The sequence below is a fragment of the Poecilia reticulata genome, chromosome 1, assembly GCF_904066995.2.
Source record: "Poecilia reticulata chromosome 1, P_reticulata-male-v2, whole genome shotgun sequence".
In the NCBI taxonomy this organism is placed as follows: Eukaryota; Metazoa; Chordata; class Actinopteri; order Cyprinodontiformes; family Poeciliidae; genus Poecilia; species Poecilia reticulata.
The window spans coordinates 17,408,246-17,432,228 of record NC_088830.1 but is presented as its reverse complement, the minus strand read 5'-3'; the positions used below and the strand labels follow the sequence as shown (position 1 = coordinate 17,432,228).

Genomic DNA, 23,983 nt, shown 5'->3' with positions numbered 1-23,983 from the left:
TATACGAGAAGTTGATTTCTCAAAATGTGACTCCCAGCAAAAGCACCCGAAAGAGCGCTGGACAATGGTATTTCTTGAAACAATAAGTTAAATATCATCTAACTGATGTAAATTGTTTTGAAGAACAAAAAAAGCACAACCCCTCAATTAAAAATAAGGATTTACCCGCTGTAGGTGGATGCTTATGCTTAAACACGGCTAAAAATATAACATTTCTGTATCAAATATTACAAAAGACATAAATATGCTTATTTTTACTTGGAAAAGCAGAACATTTATGGTAAAATTTGTGCGATTTTAAATTACCCTAAATAAAATCCAATGCAACCAATCACCTTCTGCTGTCTAATGTGTAAATATAGTCTGTGTGAAATTTTATCCCTCTATAGCTATGGCTGTTCTGTGAAGATGCCAGAGGTTTCTTACAGGTCAAATAATGCTAAGACCAAGGAATAAGCACAGCAGACGGGTTGGGGTAAAAGTGGTGGAGAGGTTTACAGTAGGGCTAGTTTTTAAACCCATCAACTGAAAATGGAAAGAGCATTGGACATCTTCAAACCCACAAAGACGATACCATCTGGCTACATTTACTGCCTGGAAAAGGAGAGTATTTATCAGGGAAGCTGCCAAGATGCATGCACAACTCTGAAGGAGATAAAAGATCAACAGCTCAGGTGGGTAAATACGTTGACAGGATTAGTTGTGTGTCTGACCCTTATGGAAAACTGGAAAAAGGACGGTCAAAAATAAACCCTCTCTACAATCTACCACAAGCCATGTAGGAGACCAGACAAATGCATGGAAGAAGGTACTGTGGTCAGAAGACTCCAAAATTACATTGTGCATTGCTCTGAGCAAACTGTTCATCGTGACATAAGTTGCAGCATTATGCTATGAGGACACATTTCTTTACCAGGAAAGTTTATGGGAAGATGAGTAAAGCATTTTTTATCGACATTTAAATAACAAATATTAGAAACCACCTTCAATTTTGTTAAGTCACTTAACAAACAGTGTCTACTCTTGGAACGTACACTGTTGTAATATAAAGTAGTCATCCAGATCTAGGTGTATCTAAAGTTTAGTGGTTCTTCTAAAAGGGAAAAGCGTTTCCAAACTAATTTTTGTTTTAGGAGAACTGGCCACTCAAAATATGGCGGAAGTGGCGCATTCTCGTTTTCACTCCGGCCCAGTAGGTGTCAGTAACACAAAGCAAACTTGCGATACAATACAGTAAGAAGAAGAACAATGACGGATCGGAGCATAGACATAATATAAGAATAGACGCCTCATGGACCGCTCCATAGACATTAATACGTATTGATGTCTATGGACCGCTCTCTTGCTGACGAGATTTAGGGCGGCCATCTTGGAGCGGTCTACCACTCAGCGTTATGTGTTTAGCAGGCACAATGAAGTATCAGCGCATTTAATCGATCATAACACGCTTTTTTGTTACTGGAAACCTTATTCAAACATTATCAAAGCTACATTTATAAACAATTGTATTCACCATATTTAAATATGCTTAGTGGCTATAACAATAGAATAGGAATGGAATATTCCGATATTGATGTATGATGAGCATTTTACAAAGCACACAGCTGTTCATTATTTAATAAATTATTTAGTAATAATACATATTTATATAACTATACAAACCAAATAAATAATGATTAATACTGAATAATATATATTGGATACATGTTTATATGTATGTACATACATACATATATATATAGATATATGTATATGTTTTCCAGCAGACGAGTTCTAGCTTCAGAGTGATTCAGCAGCTGAGATTGAGTCCAAAATCCGACGCGAAATTCATCCGTGCTGCAGTGAATCCGTCTCTCTTTATAGATATTTCCCACTTCTTCCTCATGTCGTGTCTTTATGAAACCTTCAAAACAAAAACGGAAGATTTGGAATGTATCTGACTTTTGACAGAGTGAAAGAATTACATATAAATAATAGTCTTTACCACCTGTGTAAACTTTGCTGGTTAATGTTATAACACATAATATAAGTTACATTGTTTCATTTCTAATGTAGGCTCTTGTGTCAGATAATCTAAGCCAATGTTAGAGAATTTGTTTTTTTTTAGATTTACGGAATCTCATTTAGCCTTCATAGCAGGGCTGAACCCCGGTATTACACCAAGTACTAATATTAGCTGGTGTCTCACCGGTGGACATAAATACAGTAAAGTAATATTCTAATCACAAAATATACAATATATGTCCATCTTACTTGTGAAATGTTGTTTGTGGAGCCCTCACATCAATAGTCCATCAATGCTGAGGGATCTTCTGCTGTTTTGGTTGAGCAAAGAGGGACGACCGCTCCAAGATGGCCGCCGTATTTCCTGCGCCGGAGCAGCCAATGCGGGGTCTACTCTTATAATACGTCTATGGATCGGATGCTGATTTCAACATCGCGCCAACGTAAATCAGTTGGTAAACGTCGCAAGTTTGTCGTCCATTTCCATTGTTACCTTCAGAAAGTTTCAACGGCGCCATGGCTGATAAGATGAGCATGTCTCTGGATGAGATTATCAAGATGAACAAGAGAGAAGGCCGCGGCGGAGAAGGAAGAGGCTTTAGGCGGGGAGGAAGTTCAGGTCGAGCCGGTGGACCGTCGAGGCCGCCGGTGGCGGCGAGGAGCCGAGAGAATAACTTCCACCGCGACAGGAACAACAGAGCAGCTCCTTACACCAGAGTAAGACAGAGAGGCTTAAATAGTTGGTGGTTTGTGTTTGAGCAATACTCGCTATAGCTAGCTTCTCTCTATTGTTTAAAACTTGGTAAATGGACGTGCATCAGTACGTGAACCACTTAATTTAAAACTAGTTTCCAGTATATAGTATAGTATAAAAGCATCGGCCAAATTTCACTACAGATTGAAAGTCTTTAAAGGTGTTTTGAATGCCATTTTTACTACTAGTAACGTGAAATGATAAAACTAAAACAACATTGTGCTATCAGTTGACAAATTAACCTCCTTTTTTCCAAGAGACAACACAGTAGATGTGGAGGAGAATAACCTTTATTGGTCAACACAGACATCAAACTTCAAACAAGATAAAGGATAACTGCCCATATACCTCTGTGTTCATGCTTGTTCCTGTGAAATTCATCAGTTTTATTAAAACATAACTTTTTTGCTCTCCACAGCCCAGAGAGCTGCCAGACAAATGGCAGCATGACATGTTTGAGGAGAATGAAGGTGGAGGAAGTACAGTACCAGAAAGAAGAGTAGACGGTAGCAGCAAGCTTCTGATTTCGAATCTGGATTTCGGCGTGTCTGATTCCGATATTAAGGTAGTTTTGCAAATTTTTTCGATCTTGTTTCCTCTAACTGTGAGTTGCCCACATAACTTACATTTACGCTCTACTCTTCAGGAGCTGTTTGAAGAATTTGGCCCCATCAAGACTGCATCGGTACACTATGACCGGTCGGGCCGGAGTAAAGGAATGGCAGATGTCTACTTTGTAAATAAAGCTGATGCCATCAAAGCCATGAAGAATTATAATGGTGTTCCTCTTGATGGTGAGTTTTTTTTTTTTGTTTTTTTGTAACTGTTATCTATATCTTGGGTGTCACAATAGAGGTTCATGATGTCATTGCTTTTGCTTTTCAGGTCGTCCTATGAAAATCCAGCAAGAATCATCAGAAGTTCAAACACAGAGGTATGCAAAACTTGATAGCAGGTGATATTTTTTATTTTTGCTTTTTGTTTTAGAGTGAAGAAATATGAGTGATTTTGTGTGCGTGTGTGTGTGTGTGTTTGTGTGTGTGTATGCAGCTCAAGCGGAGGTTTTGATCGCAGCAGGCTCGGTCAGCCCCGGTTTGAAAGAAGACCAGGTGGGAGCAGTGGAGGTTTCAGAGGTCGAGGGAGGGGAGGTGAAAAAAGACCCCAGCTGTCAGCAGAGGAGTTGGATGCTCAGTTGGACGCTTACAAATCAGAGGTATTCTACTGAATAACACTTTTTTGTTGTTTCTGCTTTCTCTGTATATGTTCATATTGATAATTCTATGATTATGATCTCTTTCTTGTTTTAGTGTCAGATGGACACCAGCTAAGAACGCTCAGGATGCTTCTTGTTTTTGTTTCTTTTTTTTTTAACAGTATAATGCATCAAACGTTTTGAACCCATTTTATTTCAAGGACCATTGTGTAAACATTTTTATTGTATCATTTTTTTTTCATTGCTGTGTTTAGGGCAAATTTGTTTTGAGAATACATTCAGTTTATATGAACGATAAATTGCCCAAAGCAAGTAATTCCATTTGGATTCCCTTTTTTTATATTGTAAATGTGATTCTGTGACAGTCTGTTTACTGTAACAATAAATGTTATATGAATCAATGTTGTCACTTGTCACTATCTGGCCAGCATGTTAGCATAAAGAAACATATTAACAAGGTGTCCAGGGCGTGGACTAAAACTGTCACGTTTTTTGTATTTGGCCTCTTCTGTCTGTTGCTTAGTTGTCATTTGAGGTCTGGTGTGAAGTCTGTGAATAACTGGGGAGCCACACGTCATCTGCTGGTGTTGGCAGTGCCACAGACCCACTGCCTACATTACACAACACATTGTTGTAATTCATGTAAAACGAAGCCTTATCAAGTACTAAGTACCTTTATTGTGCTGCATACGACATTTCAGTAGCCTCCCGTTTATGTATTGCAAGTAATTTTAATTGATCTAAATATTGTATTTGTCTGAGAAGCAGACTTTTGGGTGCCCAGAAGTACCTATTTTCATTTTATTCAAATCATTTGAAATTACTTTATATATAAATTCTGTCTAATCTTTTATTATTTCATGACGCCATTGTTCATGTTAACGCAGGAAGGAAAGACTGTTGAATATCAGCGCGCGCAGCTGCAGTACGTCAGCCGCGTGCAGCGCGCGCGGCCCCGTGCCTGTTAACGGGGCGGCGCCTTTCCCTTGTTCGCCATACTTGCACAAGGGCTCAGCAGCGAACGCACTTACTGCAGAGGCACCTGAAATCACTGCGGCTTTTTAACTTTAAGGTGAGTCCTCGCGTTGTAAAAGCCACCCGATAACATTGATCTGAATCTATTTCCGGCCTTCGCTCTGCTTTGAGTCAGTCTTGATGCTGCTCGCGCTCTGACGGATGATAACTTGTCACGCTCGTGCTAGCCGCAAGGCACCGTTAGCTTGGCTGGATTGTTTCCTCGCCGCCTGTCTTTTCTCCTAGTCCCACCCTGTAAGAAAGGGCCGACGCCTAGAAAAGTTGAGCCTTATTTAAAAAATGTTTATTCATTCAATAATATAACGTCGTTAATTTTGAGAACTGCTCTACTGTCGCTGAAGTGTTGTGTAAAAAGCAGCACATACAACGGTTTTCCTGGTTGGAAAAAAAACAATCCTGTTTATTAGCTTGTAGCCTTCACATTCATGACATTTACACTTTTTGTCAGAGGAGCAGTTTAAATTAATCTCTATCGTAGGAATGCATTTTCCTGTTTACATCTTCCACCAACTATTTTTAAATATTACTATTTTAGGGCTATACACATGACCAAAATACAAATGAAAATTAACTTGCCATTGCACTGACGACTTTCAGACTTGATTGAAATATAACTAGAACCTTGTTTTAGGATCTTTCACAAAAGTTTCACAGCTATAATTCTGTAGCTATACTTTATAGGTGCAGCACTTTAGTGTAGAGCTAATCCACCTTTATATCTTAAGAGTCGCATCATGTAGACCAATTAGCTGAGCTGAGCATTAAACAATAATTGCTGTCATATTTTCAGCTATGAAGAGTTAAAGTATTTTATTAAACCATCAATGGAGGAAATTATTTTAAATTGATGAATACTGTTTGTTTTTCCAAACATCTTCAATTAGGTTGTCATTACCACATTTATAATAGCTAAGTATTTTCCATGGTAAGAATAAATATAACAACTCGTCCAGTAAAATGTGAAGTTGGACCAACAAAGAGGGAATCTGCTGCTAATAGATCAGTTTTATTTGAATTCATTTTGTAAAGGGATATGATTTTTAAGATGGCCAGCACCATCATAGAAGCTGATGATGATGCAATGAAGTGTTTTTGTTTTTTTTCCCTGAGTGCCATGTTGTCACTTAAGAAGAGCTGTTTAACAACGACTTCTGGTGGTTTTTGCCTTTTTTTATACATTCATCAGTATGAGATTCTCATGGTTTTGAAGTATTATGATGATGATCATTGTAAGTTTGTGACATTTACCCTGATGTATTCACTTTTATTCAAAAGAGAAAATGAGCAACTATTCCTTTTGCTTCAGGTTATTGTCTATATTATGTTTTATATAGCGTTCATTAATTTTGTGACATAAACTTTAGCAAACCTAAACACCCATTTTATATTGGTATTATCTTTTTGTGTACTTTTTGACTGTTTTGCCACTGCACCTTATAGCTAAGACTCGGGTAGAGACACAAGGAAACATTTTGCTCATTAAGGTTGACATCTGTAGTTGCCAAACATGCCTTTCCCTTTCAAGCGTTTTGAACATTTCAGCAAAGATTCAGCTACAAAACTGATCAAATTGTCTTTACAGCTGCAAGTTACAAAATGCCTACAAAATTAATCTGAAATTATTTACCAAGATTTGTTATTCAACACATTGAGTCATAAAAACTCACATTTATCATCATACATTAGCGTAAATATTGTAACAATTCCTTACAAATATTTCCAAATTAGCATCACAAAATATGTGAGTTTGATTACAAAAAACACAAAAACAATCTCAAAATCTTGGAGGGACTTTAATATTTATTAATATTTTAAGTTTAATGGGTTTTATCAGTACATTTTGGCACAACTGGCCCTTTAAGAACATTCAGATTTTTGATATGGCCCAAAATGAAACCGACTTTGATACCCCTGCTCTAATGGAAGTGGGAGTGGAAAAAAAACTCAACTTGAATCTTGCTCTAAACTTTTAGGGTTATCAGGGTCAATTAGTTGTGTTAAATCACAACTCGTATCAGAATGTAATTTTTCAAAATAAATATAAACAACATGCAAATTTTCCAAGGGCCATAATTTTATAAATTGTTTACATTAAAGTAGCTACAGCTCATAATAGTGTAATGTAATCAGAAGTGGCATCAAATCACGTATCAACACTGGCAGCATAAGAGAGCCAGGATATAGAAGTGAAGAATCCCAAAGTTTGGTTTATAGGAACTTCGGCTGCACCAGCGCATAATGTCCCAGAATCATTCACTCTCCCTTTGTGTAAAGTTTCCTGTCCTATTCAGTGGCTGGCCTGATTGTTTCTACACACAGCTGGGTGTGGTGATTCTCTCTCATAGGATTACTGTGATTCCTTTGAATCTCATGTTAGCACATTGTGTGTTACTTCAGTACAAGTGAACAATTTGACAGGATGGGTAAGAACTACAAGTTATTTTGAGAATTCATCTACCAAGGCATACGTCAACATTGGTCATTATCTCATAGCTGCTGGAGACACGAGGCTCTTCAATTAGCCTTTTCTATGGAAGAGAGCGAAGTAAAAGCACTGAACTTAAAGTCATCAATTACATCATTTATTTACAAGCTTCTCATTTAGTATTTTATATATAGCGTTGGTCTCTTGCAGATTTGATTTATTATTTTAATATCAAATGATTTTTTTTCCAATAAAATGTTTCCAGTCAATTATTCCAAATATTCTGTAAATGACTGTAGAAAAATTTGTGAGCCTGCTCTAATTTTTTATAAAGTTGTGTTCAAATTTTACCCCTAATAATATCAACAAATCCAGAGGGATGCTCGAAGATGTTCATAGATCTTTTATTTTTATCACAAAGAAAGGTGGGGGAAACAAACTCATGACTCAGTCACATTTTTTTCTGGTAGAAGACCAAATGTATCTAGGTTTTGTGGAAAATTGAAGGGGGATATATGAGGCAATTTATTTGCAAGGAGGGCAGCTTGCTTAGCATTAGAGCTTCTCATGCTATGTGTGGTCTTGAAGTCAAGTGATGATCTAAGGTGATTGTACAAAGAAATTATCAAGATCCCTCTGTGTGCACGCATCAGGTTTGTGAAATATCTGAGAAGACTAAATCCGATCATTTTGTCAAACTGGGTCTGTACAAAGCATTAACAGCAGTGGTTTCATTCACTAAAACGTGCGTGCAAAATACGTTCTTCACTGTGTTCAATGAAGAAGATTCATTTATTTGGAGGTTATTTAAATAAATTTAAGTTCTAATAAGCGAGACCAGCACTGTACATAAAAAACATTAGTGGTTTACTGAAGGATGGAGGTGAGAGTAAATATCTTGAGAAATTAAGTAGAAGCTTGTTGAACCATAACAAATTTGTGTCCTTGAAATGTCTGAAACTTGTTTCCACCCATTGTTAAATCAGTTTTAGTTTGGAGCTCTATGCAGTGTGAACAAATGTCCCATTGTTCCTGACCAGCTATCCTACATTCAAGGATCTTTGGTTTATCTGTGACTGAAAAAGTGGCTCTAATAATGGGGCTGCAGCCAATTACTTTCACTGTTTTTAACCTAATAAAAACTTAAGCTCTCTAAATAATTTAACTAAAATCTGGAGGGTGCTCTGAGAATCTCCTCACTGTTCCATAAATTGATAATCTTCTACTCTTGCAGTGTAGAGAGACATAAAATAAAATATTTTTATCTAAAAATTTTATAAAATCAGTCGCGTCTTTAAAACAATTGGTGTCATTTCAAACATTTTATTGGTATTCCAAGTCCTTAAGGAGATAATCATGTCACTTTGGACTTTCCTGGTTGGATATGTCTCAAATAAAATTAACATCTGCAAAGATAGTATTTAATGCGAGTGAGTTGTGATCATCTCACAGTTATTAATTGCTCGTCACCGAAATCCCTGTGGGATAATTTAAGTAATATATTTGTCTTGGTTCTGTGCTGGTCTATGGGGTAATTTCATGACTTTACCCAAATGTCTCTGCACAGCTTTAACCTGCAAATTCTCCAAAAAGAGCCCCATCATTCAGTTTACTGCTCTGTTTTCCTCATCGGACTGCTTTAGCTATTTATTATAGCTATTTATTATGTTGGATTTTTTTTTTTTAAAACATCAGCCTGCGTTAAGACGGTAGCTCACAAGAATCGACACAAAAACTAGAGGTTTAAAATATTTAGACTGCATTGCTTCAGTCTCCCAACATGTCTGTGGGGCTGTTGCAGGCTGTGGGTGGGATGGCTGCAGTGTGAATGTCGAGACTCTTGGAGTAAACAGAGCTCTTCCTGCTTTTGTTACTCACTCTGTTCCTGCAAAGGAAATCATTCCAGTGCTAACCTTCTAAGCTCTTCCATGGGGAAGAGCAGAAGGACCCGTTATTTGCTTTCATAATAGCCAGCTGTACTGGCTGCGTTGGAGCCTTCATTCCTGATGTTATGGTTAAGAGGACAAAATAAATGTTCTTAATTTTTAATTCAGAGGAATTTCCTGGACTGCATCCCGTATTTTATATTTTAGAAAAATAACTCCAATATAAACAGAACTTAATGTAGTGAATGTAATGAGTGCAAAATGCTGTCTTTTGTTTTTTACATCTCTTTTGGCTCAAGTTTGTCATTCCAGGGCATGTCAGTAGTTTTCCCTTGACCTAGACGTCGCCATATCCTGGTGGGGAGACTTTCTGTCATGTGATCCATGACACCTAATTCAATTCATGACTCATTTTGATGACGTTACTTCAGCGCAGGTTTCATATAGCAGAGCTGGGGCAGCAGCATCAAGATAAATGAGGCTTTTTGTACAACCTGACAGCAGCACACCAGATACATTGCAGTACAGAATACAAAACCTCAGGATTTGAAATGAGGGTGATTATCTATAGGTGTTTATCTTTGTTTTGGTTGTTTCTTTGCACTTCTGTTTTCTTTTACATTTCTAAATTCTCAGCTTGCTTTGCTGCTGTTCTGATGTCTGTTATTCATTTCTCCAGACATGGCTGAGGATGAGGTGACCCCAGAGCAGCTAGCAGCCATCGCCGCCGAAAATGAGGAGCCAGAGCCAGTAAACTATAAACCACCAGCGCAGAAGTCTGTGAAGGAAATCCAGGAGCTGGATAAAGATGACGAAAGTCTACGCAAATACAAAGAAGCCCTGCTTGGCCCCGGGATCACTGAAGCTGGTATGTCACAGTATGATTATGTGCCTGATTGAGGGAGGAGGTGCTGCTGCTGCTGCTGTCGAAATTGTTTCTAGAGTTTCATGGTTTAAGAAGCTCAAATCCTAAATCCCTTCTGGTGTAAACAATTGCTTTTGCTGTGGGATTGTGTTGGAAATGAGGCTAATTATTTGCCTGAGATATAGACTTTAACAGCTGATGTGTGTTTTTTTTGTAAGCTGTAGTAAAAACAAACAAAAAAAACCCCTGAAGAACTAAAAAATATTCTGCTGCAAGTTTAGTGTTTATAGAAAATGTTTATTGCTCAGAATTAGGCCTGTCGCAATAAACGCTAAATTAATTAATCGCACAATAAATTAAAACTATCGGCCTCATTTTAATTATCGGCTTTATCGTCTCTCTCTGCGTTTTTTTCTTTCTGTTGATGACACTGAATGAAAAAAGGCTCAACTCCTGTGCTCTCCACTGACCCTCCCTTCCTATTTCTTTAGTGTAATGTCCAGCGCACATTACACAAGTTGTCGGCCGATTGTCGGCCCATTTTCAAAACCTGAGAGACACATTAGCCGACAGAAATCCTAGGTATAACGGTTCGATCGGGTTCGTCATGCCGTGTGGTATCCAGCCACATGGGCACAAAATAATTTTAAAATCGGGCATTAATCAATGCTTTACTACCTGTGATGCATGTGGCTAGAATTAAAGTCCTGACTGAATGAAAATCATTATAACTTATTTATGTCATTTTAACAAAGAACAGCTGAAAGCCTACCGGGTTTATCAACTGCTGTAGCAATTTGGCTCCAACTCCTCCCCTTGTCATTTCTATATTCTTTGCACAAAATGTTGAATAAATATTAATGTTGCTTCCACATATCATCTCCAATGTCCGCTGGACTTCGGGTTGCGCCGTGTCAGCTATTGGGATTCCCCTCCGTAATTTCCCCTCAGAAAGCGCGGAGGAGAATCCGCGCTTTCTGATTGGCTACCTGTCACATTCAACAGGCTGCGTTAACTCTCCCAGTCGGGGAAAACCCCTGATTTAGATCGGAGCGGCCACGACAATCTACCATAACACACCACACACTACAGGATGATCGGTTACGAAATCGCCAGCGACAATCTTAGAAGGGTCAATGATCTAAGATTGTCATAAGGGGAAAATAGGAGCAAAAAATAGTGTAGTGTGAACTACTGCATTAGGTAGTCGTATGTGCCCATCTTCTCTATTTAAATCTAGTGATTACTGAAGGGCAATATAGTATACAGACTTCATAATCTGCACTCTTTTGGTTGAATGCAGTATTTATTTCCACTTTGGCTTTATGTTTAGTTTTTATTCAAGTACGTTTTATGTTAATGGAGACTGAGAATCCATTAACACTGGAACTGATTTCGTTTATCAGTTCCAGTGTTATGTGTTCTTTTGAAAATAAAGTGTATCTATCCATGTCTGGAAATTGCATGCATTATTAGTCATTTCCATTAAATCAGTGTCAAAAGGTCTTGAAACAATATTATCGTTTATCACAATAATTTTTTAGACAATCGTCCAGCAAAATTTGTTATCGTGACAGGCCTAGTCATATCTGTAGGTAAACCAAATGCAATGCCATGACGTGTTTTTACAAACTGTCTTTTAACGGACCATGAGCACACACAGCGTCGGCTCTACATCTGTGTGGATCAACAAGGGGAGATGAGCAATTTTATAGAAAAAGTGCTTTAAGGAGTTTGCTGCTCTGTACTTTTTGCTTTTACTTGATTATTATGAATTGTTTCTATTCTTACTTGAGTGAAATTTCTTTATACTCTGTTCCATAGAAGTAACTTCAACAAAGAAAGAACAAACTTATTTTAACCATAAATGTATGAGATACAGAAACACCTACATACTTGTTTCTATACCAGCTTTGTTGTTCTAATGCTATTTTCTGTCTGATGAGCCTGTTGGGTCTTTTGGACATTAATAAAATACAATAAACACTACATATTGACACTGGAAGTACTTTAGCCTGTTCTGATATACACATTACCTACTGTATGTATTATTTTATGTAAAATTTAATATTAATATTAATATTGGACCGTTTTTAAAAATGTAGTCTTTAAAATACCTTAATTGGCACAACTTTATATTGTATTTGACATTATTTTAAAAATATGAAATCAGATTTTATGGTCACTTATGTAGCCTATAGTTTTGTCAAACACTTCTTTTTTTTACTCTGGAGTACTTTCTTGGAAAGCTACTTTTTTACTTGAGTAAAAGTATGCTGAAGCAGTGCTGCTCTTTTGGCTTCTCTACCCTCTTCTGCCAATGCTGGTTATTCAGTGCCAGGAATAAAACCAATAACTTTTTCATTTTTGTGCAGAAGCTTTGGTCACTATTGCTTTTCACATATTTAAAATAAATCTTTATTGTCATAATAGAGCAGAGAGTCAGGGAGGAGACATTAGACCAGAGGCCAGCAGCAGGGACGATGATGCAGGGTCTTCTCAGGTAAGATTGTAACTTGCTGAGAGAAAGAGATCTGTTGCAGGGAGAAACCAGGCAGGTATCAGGACAGGGTTTTCATAGATATCTCAGAATCATTCTCATTCACACCAAAATACGTTTCCTGTATAGTAGGGCTGTAGTGATACAATAATCTCACGATACGATACGATACACGGTATTCTGCTCACGATACGATATATATTGCGATATTCAGCAAACGATACAATTCAATACACTTTTGCGATTTTCTTAAAGATTTTAGAGGGAGAGAGTGATTTTGGTGACATTTTGTGACAGTTATAGAGTTGGATTGAATTAATTTAACTGAAAACGGATTAAAAGCACCAACTACACAATACCTGGCTCTGGTTGGACGGGGACACAGACTTAAAGTCGACAGCTGCACAAAATGAATCAAGGAAGTGGTGAGAAAACATGTTTCTTTTAATTGAAACGGTACAAACTGTAGCTTACATGCATTTGTAAAGTAATGGATGTAAGTAGGGCTGTTGTAAACGATTATTTTAGTAATCGAGTAATCTAGATTTTTCTTACGATTAATCGAGGAATCGGATAAAAACAATTATGAAATAAAATATTGGTAAATCTTCCATAACACCAGTGTTACTATCGGATATCAACATCAGTCTATTTTTTCCACATTTGTGCTTCCCTACCAGTTACTTTTTTGTAGACCGGGGGAGCAATACGGGATATTTACGGATCCTCCGTTCAGAAACTCATCTACCAGCCATGTTCCGCCTCCCATTTGTTCAGACCGGGATGATATAAGTTTATTGTGCGGTTCGTCCGTAAAGCTGCTCTTACCCTGTAAGCATCAACCCTCAGCCGCCCGCCGTGTTCAGTCTCTCCGCTCACCTGTATAAATCCTCCTCAGCTTCTTCCTGCCGTTCAACCAGCAGCTCCGGAGCAGAAAGGCTGCCGAACTCCTGGCATCGCGCCGGTCATTTTAAGGATGTTTATTGGTCCCACAAAAATGATGAAAATCCGGAATTATCACCAATCAGTAAAATCCCAGCGGGCCGAACTTGAAGATTGGACGTTATGCCGCTAACACGTAGCTTCCGTCAACAACTCAGAGGCGGAAGTCAGAGCTCCGCTCAACGCAAATAATGTTCCGGCTGAAACACGGTGCGCTAAATGATAAAACATAAATTAACGAAGCTTCGAGGCAGGTCAATTTTCCTCGAGGAATTTTAATAATCGAGGTACTCGAATCACTCGAGGAATCGTTTCAGCCCTACATGTACTTGCATGCATTAAGTAATGTAAGTAATTACATTACTTAATGTAATTACTTACATTAAGTAATGCAATGTAAGTAATTGCGTTACTTACATTATGTAATGTAACCCTCCACAGAATCTCTGTCAGTGAAGTTTAGCTTCTCTAAAATAAAATTACTTTCAGTCAGAAGAAACATGTTGGTCAAATTAAAGAGTTAAGTCTGCTTGGAGTATGAATAATTTTGAACAAAATTCTGTTCATTGTGTTATAAGTTCTTAAACGAGAAAGCATAAAAATGTCCTGTGTTGATGTGAACCCACACTCACTGCTGGTTGACTTTGTATTGGATCAGTGATGTAATCAGCTTGGTCTTCGTGTTTTTCCAGCACTGTGGTCCAGTATCCATCGGATTGAAACCATGAATCCATTTGTTTCTAATTATTTTTGCTACACTACAACCAAGAAACTAAAGTCTAATTATCAAAGAGAGTGCCTGAACTACAGCAGAAGTGTCCCAGTTTCAGCTCCCTGGAGCTCACATATTTGAACAGCTGCAGGATGCAGGACTCCTGCAATGCTGCAGCAACTGGACTAATAAATACTTCAAGAGTTCCAGAATAGCTTTAAAGAACTTAGCTTATTTACAGTAATCTTTGGGATTGCTGTAATCTCAAAGTATATTGAGGATATATTAGCATTTTGGAGTGACCACATTAGTTCAAATCATTTTCACTACAGCAAATGTCTGAACTGCTGGATGCCACCACTATACATTTCTCAGATTGGTGGGAATGTGCACCTCTCTCCTTGCCTCCAGGCTGACCCACTGTGACTACAGATGACTACAGATCTTTATATCTGATGTTCTGTGATATACATCAGTTCTGTGAACTAACCCATTAGTTGTCAGCTCTGGTCCTCTGGAGCCACTGTCTTGTATGTTTTAGGTGTTTCCCTGCTGCACACACTTGACTTAATTACATGGGTGATTAACAGGTTTCTGCAGCATTGTTGGCATGCTGGAGGCGTAATGAAATTATTATTTGAGTTGGATGGAATGGGGATGGTGGACCTTCTAGAGAGTCACGGTTTAGAAATACTCATCCAGCTGATGTCTGTGCTGCAGTTTGTGATGTTTCAGGACGCTGCATCTGTGTGATGCCGTATAATAAAGGTTGCTTGAAGAATCAAATTTCCATCTGTCTGTGAAGTTTGAGCTCTTAGCCTTTGGTTAGCAATGACCTGAAACTTAACTTGTAAGGAAGAAGAAACAATTTGTGGTTCTTGTCATGTAAGAGGTTAAAAAATGACACTAAAATGTTTTAACTAAACGTTTTAATGATGTCCACTAACTATTGCATGTAGTAGCTTCAACTCATCTGGGAAGGCTTTCTAATAGGTTTAGGAGTAAGTTTATGGGGATGAGCATTCTCCTCATGACATAAAAAAAACATCTGTCTTCAGTCAGAGGTTTCTTCAAAGTAGTAATACAGACTGCTACAGGAGATATTTTTATGCTCACAGCTATCACAATCTACAATAACTCTTTAGTTAAACGAGTTATAACAACATTAAGTATATTTGAATGTGAATGTTTGACCATCTGAGGGTAAGAATTCAGACACTGATACTGGACAAGAACTATGTTGTGTAATTTACGAGAACACAGTTCTGTTATGTTTTGACTCTATGGAGACCGGTAAACTACTTCTACACCAAACTTTCTCGTCCATGCCTTTATGGATGCTGCAATGTGCACAGTCATGTTGGAACAGGAAGGGACCGTCTAACATAAGTTGGGAGCATGAAACTTTCCACAACATTTAACTTGTAAGCTGAAGCTTTACAAGTTCCTTTTATGATCAGTGAGGAGCCAAGCCTAACTAACTTTCCTCTGCACTGACGTGTAAACCCAACACAATGCAGTCAGAGATACTCTTGAAAAGAGAGCATCTCTGCCAGGCTCAAAGTTGTGTGTTGAATTACCAAAGTGGCCTAATTCATCCCTCCAGAGAACATATCTGTGTTACTGTAGAGTCCCATAGTGGTGCACTTTACACCATTGCTTCTGACACTTTGCATTATAATTGGTGATGCGAGACTTGACTGATTTTACATCATGGCTACCACTTTGTGACGGAGTTGCTGCCGTCGCCCATCACTTTGACTTTGCCAACAATACAAATAACACTTGAGTGTGGAGTATTTATTAGATAAGTTTTATGACTGAACTGAAGGCACATGGACCCATCCTGGATTTCATTCAGCTCCTGAGCGACCCAATCTATGCTGGAGTTTATGTTCATGTGGACAGAAATGTCCAGAACCTCTAAATTCAGTGATTTGGTCTGCAGTACACCATATGCTTAAAGATAGACAATACTTTAACAAATGTCAGTACAGTCTAATTATTCTGTTGCTCACTAAGCAAAAGTCACACAATAGACAAATGTGACCTATATCTCACTTTTTCACCGCAGTGTGAATCGCCTAATTCCAATCTTTTCTACAAAAAAAAAAAAGAATAAAAAGTCTGATTTATGCCACTTTAATATCTGGAACTAAATCAGATATCCAATAGTTTTCAAAGCATCTGAATGGTCATGTCAGTTTATCTGACTTTTTTTTTGTTGATGTGAGACATGCATCATAATTCTGCACCAGAAGAATCAAGATACAGTAAAACTTGGACGTAAATAGTGTTTAAAAATTATAATTTTGGGAAATTATGAAAGAAGTCTATGTCAGTGAAGCTCATTACATCATAATCCCACCAACTACGGATCCAAACGACTTCTGTACACAAGTTGGAGTCGATGCTCCACAAAAGACCATTTCTTTTTATTAGTGCCTTCATCTTATGATCATGTAGCAGCATTGCCATCTCCCATTGTTGAATAACTGCAATACTAATACATAGAGTGCGACATTCTTCTTTTGCGCATTGCTTTGGAGTCGTAAACCGTTCACACAGAAGTCTGATTGCGGAAGCAGAAAAAGAAATCGCATTTCAGAAAAACATCTGAATCGAGCATCAAGACCTGCTTTGTGGCCGTAGCCTAACTTAAGTTGTTTCTGTTGTGGGAAGCTGATGTTTTAAACCACAGCTTTGCCACACATCTTGAACTGGGAAAAGTTACTACTTTACTTTAGTCTACTTTAGGCTTAGATGCGATGTTATTTCTAACTTGGTATGTTCCTACAAAGCCATCACCAACATTTGTTAGCATCCTTTGGAAAAGGACTCTCTTGTCAGTGTATTAATCTAAATATACATATATTTTTTAAATCCCATCCAGATCCAAATGCTCCTAATGTCCAGGTGACCCGAATGTCTCTCGTTTGTGAAACTGCACCAAATCCCCTGGTCCTGGACCTGCAAGGTAAGCCCACTTTTTTCCATCCAATTTGCACAATATTTCCCCATATTTATAGTCTTTTTATAAATTTTTTTATTGGGGTCAAAATGTCTATTTAGAAAACTGCAAGAGGTCCGAATGCAGCCAAATATTTTTAAGCTAATCTCCTGTGCAACAGCGAAAATAAACAGAGCCTTACTTTCCTTACACCACCACACATCTCCTTGCCCTGTGTCAAACCTGGAAGTGCTCATAAGCGTAGTTTACACAGTTGAAGTCATTTTACTCCCTGTGGAAAATCTCCAGCTGGCCATGATTTGAGTCGGTGCAGAACATTCTGTCCTGTGTTTGCTGTGTGTTCCTGGCATCACTGCAGCTTTTTCAAACTTCTCATCCAATTATGACAGCCTGCTCCGTAGATGCAATGGATTGAAACGATGCTGAGTTGGTGTCACTTTTTCAATATTTCCACCGAATCTGACAGCCAACAAGAGTAGTTCTGGTGTGCTTAGCTTAAGTAGTGAACCGCTGGATATATTTACATTTGATACGCTGAACAATATGTGTGAATAATTTAATTTACCTCCTGTTAAAGAGTTTGTATGCATTAATTAGTAGAGGTGTCTTATTTATAGAGACTCAGTCGGAATCTGCTGATGAGTCATTGATTATGATGAGGTCAAGCAGACTCGTACTTGAACAGAATAAAGTAATAGCAGATGGAGAAGCCATATAGCGCGAGGTTTGGGTCAGGGATGCTGGACATGGGGTCACCACACAAGGGACTCCCCGTTCATTTTTAGACTCCATTGATTCAGGACTTGGAAGATGATCAATGCACATTGTAAACTACTGTTTGTCTGCACGTCCAATAGATTTCTTTCACTTAAGCAAATTTGTTATGTTTAAGTGTCAAGAAACAAACAAACCAACAAAAAAAAAAAACTGGGTCTAAATAAAATTCATATTTATTTGTGTGCCTGCACCAAAATATGGGTTTAAATGAGAGGGGTGTGAGGAAGAGGGTCTGCAGAAACCTAAAAATAAAACTAAGTTATCGTTTGTAGTTTCTCTGCTGAGTTGTCCTACTTTCAGTGCTGTAAGCTTTTCTGAAAAGACACACATTCTTGCAGTGTTTTTTAAGCAATCTTAAGGATTTCCTTATAGATTGTAATGATGTGGAAAAAAAAACAAAATCTTTGTTCTAAATTGTGATGACATTTTAACAACTTTTCACACACACACACAAAAAAAAAACCGGATAATGTTGCTGGAATTTTCAGATCACAAAACAATTGAAATTTGTGTTTAGTGTAGAAAACAACAACGTTTTACTTTTCCCCCCCAGAAAAACTTTAATCTTTAAAACTGATACCTTCTGGTTGCTACAAAGTCAGAAAATACATTATTTTATATATTGAGAACTGATGTTGCAGCATACTGGCTGCCGGTTCTGACAGACAGATGTTTTTTTTTTTTTTTTGTATGAAATGAATGAGAAACTAATTTGGCGAAGGACTCTTGCTGTTTGATTTCCGTCCTGGATTCTCATGACCGTCCAACTTTCCTTACAGGAGACCTAGAAGCCTTTAAGAAGCAGGCCTTCGTGCTAAAGGAGGGAGTAGAATACAAAATAAAAATCAGCTTTAAGGTAAGACTCATGTCAGTCTTTTTTAGGAGTTATCTTTTTCTTCAAATATAGATACACATAGTTACATAGTAGTTATAGCAAAGATTCAACGTGACTTTAATATCCCTGAATTTGTAGAGTAATGCCTCAAAGACACAGTATCCACTTTGTTGTTCTGAGACGTTCTAAGTCAGTTACCATGGTGATATCCCCCAGCGGGTTTTAGTTTGATTTTGAGTAGAAATGGTGATAAAACTCATTTTACTTTCGGGCCCAATAATTTAGTTTTCCATCCATATTTTTTATCCATTGCGGCTCCTTTCAGGTCTGCTAAACTCGAAGAATTCATCGCAAACCCGCAAAATTACTCATTTTAATTCAACTCTTGTTACGAAACAGTGAACACTAATTTGTAAGATTTGTCTCTGCTAATATCTCAGATGACGTCTGTGTTCTCAGGTGAACAAGGAGATTGTTTCGGGCCTGAAGTACGTGCAGCAGACGTTCAGGAAAGGAATGAAAAGTGAGTCAGCAGCTTCTCCTGATGTCTTTTGAACCGCTTGTCCACAGACATTACTCCGCTGTCTCTGAAGCTCAGCAGGCTCTGTCCAAAACCAAACAGTAGTGAGGACTCCCTGCAGCCAGATCCCTCACAGAGGCTCATCTGGAGATCTGCTCCACTTCAAAGGCCGTTTGGCTTCGCATCACCTGTCGCTAAACTGATGCTGTAAACAGCTGTCAGTTGGTTAGCAAATGTTATATTGTTACATTTCCTCCAAAGCATCCAGCCTGGAAAAAAGTTAAAATCCCTAAAGTAACTGCTTGGTTCGTCTCTGTTTTATTCTGCTTTTAAGAGACATAATTGAGGGTGACTATTTACACTTATGCTAATGAAAAATGTCAAAACTGCGATAAATGTCTCTGCTGTTAATTAAAATTCTTTGGCTACAATATGCACTCTATGGTCATACTGTATTCTTTGTAGTTAATTATTACATAGGCATATATTTTGATCCAGCTCAATCTTCTGTAAATGTTTTTTTTTTTTTTACTAATTTGCTTCCTAAAATGACCAGGTTTTATCGCAAGCTTTCCCAGTCTTCAAAGATCTAAAATGTATTTTTCCAGGGCGGAAAAGTATCAAAATTAGTTTCTCCACTCCTCCTATGCTGTCTTTGTCCACATGATAAAAATCTGAATTGATAGAAAATGTTCCAGCAACTTAGCTGATGGTTTTTATTTCAAATATTCATACAGTCATCCGTCTGTCCAGCCATTTGCACATCCATCCTGTTTATTAATTCAATATAATCTTTCACGTTCATATCTGCCCATCAAACATCCAATCTGCCTCTCAAACTGTCCATCCCTTAAATAAACAATTCATGAAATCCTCCTTCATCCATTTATTATCTGACCAATAATTTTTAATCCGTCCAGCAAATCGTCCATTCATCTGCTGGCGTGTCCTCTCTGTCCTCTGTCCACTCTGTCCTTTTTGTCAAATCTCTGCAGACTCCGTACTCAAAACCTGAGCTCAGAAACCGACTGGGAGCTCTGGAACTGGAGTCTTAAAACCTTTGGCATTTTGACTTGGAAAATTTGAGGGAACCCTGTTTAAAATAAAACACAGATGCAAGATAATTGATGCCAGTAGGTGGCATGATTTTACCGTTTAATGGTAGCTGTGACATAAAGCCTTGGTTCTTTTTCTGCTTCAGACATGTTTAATTAAGACGGTTTTTGTGAAGCTTTAGGTTTGATTTAGATGCCATGCTGTGCTGATGGTCACCATGGAAACCTGAACTGGACAGCAGCTGGGCATTTGGTAGTGATTTTCTCACGTCTCTTTACTGTTAACACGTACTTTAACAGATTCAGCAACAATTAAATGGACAGGAAGTTCTCACACTGCCCATTAGGGTTTTTTTTTTTTTTTGGAAACAGATTTCCCACAGAGCTCAAAAAGATGCTCCAATTTACAGAACATAAAAGTCAGACTTAATAAAAGTAAATGGGAATAAAGTGAGCCTGTGACAGATAAAACATATGAAGCAGAGGACAACTTGTATCAACCAGTGATATATTAATGACCAGCAAAGTAATGGGTTTGGCCATTTAAAGATGATAGCATAACTAGCCAATAGAGTAAGTTTTCAAGTCAATAACCTAATGATGTTTTATACAACAGATGTTTCAAATTTGATCTTTATATGATCATTCGCCAAGTTTATTTTTGATTAACACAATGCAAAAAAGTTTACCTGTAAGTGAACTTTTAATTGATGTTCGCTTACAGGCTGCTGCATTCACAAGTTCTTATTTAGTTAAAAATTAAAATATTATGAACTATGCAAAGCTGCACTCAGATGTTATCTTCTTGGAATCGTCTTTTGCCCATCAGCATTTTGAAAACGGAACGTTTTGTTTTTAAATTGACTATATTGCAGAAATTCTTATGTTTTTGTGTTGGACACAGCTTCATTGTTCAGTTTTGATCTAATCTTGAGTGAACTCATTACCTTAAAAATAAACTAGACATAATTGTGTCTAGTTTAACGGTGATGCAATGGGCTTAAAATTGTGTCATCAGAAGACAAGACAATAGAACTTGGACGACTTTGCAGAGGTGATTGAAATTTCTTCATCTCTAGATATTGAACAAAATCAAACTAAGAGCAACAAACGATAAAACACGCAGAGCTAGTTGTGCCGCAGCCCTACCACAAAGACGAACTTGACGAAACCGTTTTCTGTTTTCTTGACAGTCGATAAGTCGGACTACATGGTGGGCAGCTACGGCCCGCGCCCGAATGAATACGACTTCCTGACCACGATGGAGGAGGCTCCTAAAGGCATGCTGGCCCGCGGCAACTACGTCATCAAATCCAAGTTTACCGACGACGACAAGCACGACCACCTGTCCTGGGAGTGGAACCTCAACATCAAGAAAGACTGGAACGATTAAAAAGAGGCCTTTGTGTTTGGGGCGGAGGGTTGTTCCCCTCAACCCACCCCTCCTCTTCCCCTCCTCCCATCCTCATCCCGTTGTCCACCATTTCTGCCTTTGTTGTTACTTTGCATTTCATGCTCTCATGCCTTAGTTGTGGCCTGACTGTCTTAAGCTCGCCCTGCCCTCCGTCCCTTCCTCCCTCCGTCCATTTCATCACTACCTGCACGACGGCTCATTGGTTGCTTACGACCCTTCTCTGTTCACAGACCTGCTATGTAGCACCAAGCCTCCTCACACCCAGTTTTGGTCCTCCTGGTTTTGGCTGCTTGAAGAGATTAACCCCTCCCCTCCCGATCCCCCGCCAGAAAGGTGTCTTCCTCTTTCAGTATGAAGTACATGTGGACAAGCAACTGTACAATCAACTTTTATTTGCCTTTTTTTATATCTAATTGTATCAATGGTTGTGTAATGTGACTGTATTCACATGTTAATCAGCTGTTGTATTCATAGCTAACCCCACCGCATCCGCTCTGCCCTTCCCTCCCACACACTACCGTTCCTTCGCTTGGTGTCTTTTGATACAAGAACCGATACCTGCCTTGTAACAGTTCGATCGGAGCTGCTCCGTAGCACCTTCACTAAATGTATTCGCCCACCTCCCCCCTCCATCCAGGAGGCTGGGGCCAAAGTCAACAAGGGAGTGTCGAGTAGAAAAGTAGCTGCCTTATGTCTAAACTTATCTCCTATCAGTAGGTCTGTTCCCGAAAGGCTTTGTTTCATCACCGTTCGTCCGTCGCCCTGCTGCAGTCCGTCCTCCCCCCAACCAATCTGAATTAATTCCTGCCCTCTGGAGTTGACTGAATGTTAAGACTGAATTGGGGAAAAAAACACAGTATTGGTAACCTCTCCTGTCCCAGCCGTGAGGCCTTAGTACCAAACTACAGTCATGTGGAGGAAAACTAACATTACAAAGCTGTTTTTGCTTATTGTTCCCTTTTTTGCCTTATTGTACACCATTCTCACTACATTGTTCATTTTGATTGTCAAGAGGAGGCTGAGCCAGGCGTGGAGGAGGCTGAGCCAGGCACCGCCTGCTGCTGCCGTCGGAGACCTCGGCGGTGTCTGGGCTCAACCTGCTGACTGACCCACCCACAACCTGAGATCAGGTGACACTAACCAATGTTGGATAAAATTAAACTTGTACTGTACCAGAACATCTGGATGTAAAACACTTTGTTCTCGTTGCTACGTTTATTTTCCTGCGCCATACATTCCTTCACATTGTACAGTTTCTATGAAAACGCTGGCATGCTGGTGGGGTGTATTATATCATTTGTGGTTGCTCTTATTGGTCAATAAAGATTTTGCTCAACTTGGCCTCTGATGCAGTGTTTTGCAGTGAAGTAGTGTTACAGCATGTGACAGAAGATTGAATCGAATCATTTAAACTTTCACCACTGATGCTTTAGGAAGGAAGGAAGCAGTTTATCTTTGAGGAAATGATCATTGGTAAACAGACTGCGACAGTTTTTGGCACGGCTCAGTTGAATCTAAACAATTCAACTGTAATGATATAGGCACCAGAAAAGCACGGCATCAAGAACTGTGTGAAATACCAGGTGATTTTAAATGAAAAGTTGAAGGTAAGTCACCACTGGGTCTATTGGCAAGATATTGATCCAGTGCATGTGGAAAATTGACAGAAATTGTCCGCCAGACTAATTGGCTTTCTCCAAAAGTCAAATGAAAAATTTTTGCCTTGAGATATTTGTTGTGAATTGGCACAATCGGACCTAAAAAGTGTTAGAGCTCTGAATAAAAGACTCCAATCAACTGAGGTCCAACTCAATAATGCAGTTTGTTCTGGTTCCTTATTCGGTCTACAAACTGGGAATGCATCAGCGCCCTCTGGTGGAATTATTTTGTACTTATTACAAACGTCTCACTTTACAAGGTCTACTGTAATATTTTCAGGTAAAAATCAAACGAGCAGCAGACCCTTGATTATTTATGCCCACTTTGTATTTTATACTCAACCTTGTACAATGCCAAAGCAAAATAGAAATATTACTTACAAATGTATATCCAAAGGCACAGCTTCAAAATACATT

General features: G+C 38.5%; 2 protein-coding genes across 2 annotated transcripts; both read left to right on the top strand.

The window, feature by feature from the left end:
* Nucleotides 1–2,422: 2,422 nt before the first annotated feature.
* On the top strand, nucleotides 2,423–4,372 carry LOC103463390 (THO complex subunit 4). Its single transcript, XM_008406709.3, has 6 exons — nucleotides 2,423–2,721; nucleotides 3,177–3,323; nucleotides 3,405–3,552; nucleotides 3,644–3,692; nucleotides 3,809–3,971; nucleotides 4,066–4,372. The coding sequence occupies exons 1-6, from the start codon at nucleotides 2,521–2,523 to the stop codon at nucleotides 4,084–4,086; spliced, it is 729 nt and encodes a 242-aa protein (XP_008404931.1). The 5' UTR covers nucleotides 2,423–2,520; the 3' UTR covers nucleotides 4,087–4,372.
* A 524-nt stretch (nucleotides 4,373–4,896) lies between these two features.
* On the top strand, nucleotides 4,897–23,244 carry LOC103463400 (rho GDP-dissociation inhibitor 1-like). Its single transcript, XM_008406720.2, has 6 exons — nucleotides 4,897–5,043; nucleotides 9,997–10,185; nucleotides 17,230–17,313; nucleotides 18,864–18,940; nucleotides 19,379–19,442; nucleotides 21,688–23,244. Exons 2-6 carry the CDS (start codon nucleotides 9,999–10,001, stop codon nucleotides 21,885–21,887), a joined length of 612 nt encoding a protein of 203 aa, XP_008404942.1. The 5' UTR covers nucleotides 4,897–5,043; nucleotides 9,997–9,998; the 3' UTR covers nucleotides 21,888–23,244.
* The last annotated feature ends 739 nt before the right edge of the window (nucleotides 23,245–23,983 follow it).

What these genes read in the sequence shown, in the direction of transcription:
- LOC103463390 (XM_008406709.3), top strand. Translation starts at nt 2,521, where the DNA reads ATGGCTGATAAGATGAGCATGTCTCTGGATGAGATTATCAAGATGAAC. An exon ending in GAGCAGCTCCTTACACCAGA is followed by an intron (nt 2,722 to 3,176) that starts GTAAGACAGAGA and finishes TGCTCTCCACAG; the next exon opens with CCCAGAGAGCTGCCAGACAA. An exon ending in TAATGGTGTTCCTCTTGATG is followed by an intron (nt 3,553 to 3,643) that starts GTGAGTTTTTTT and finishes TTTGCTTTTCAG; the next exon opens with GTCGTCCTATGAAAATCCAG.
- LOC103463400 (XM_008406720.2), top strand. Translation starts at nt 9,999, where the DNA reads ATGGCTGAGGATGAGGTGACCCCAGAGCAGCTAGCAGCCATCGCCGCC. An exon ending in CCTGGTCCTGGACCTGCAAG is followed by an intron (nt 17,314 to 18,863) that starts GTAAGCCCACTT and finishes CTTTCCTTACAG; the next exon opens with GAGACCTAGAAGCCTTTAAG. An exon ending in GTTCAGGAAAGGAATGAAAA is followed by an intron (nt 19,443 to 21,687) that starts GTGAGTCAGCAG and finishes TTTTCTTGACAG; the next exon opens with TCGATAAGTCGGACTACATG.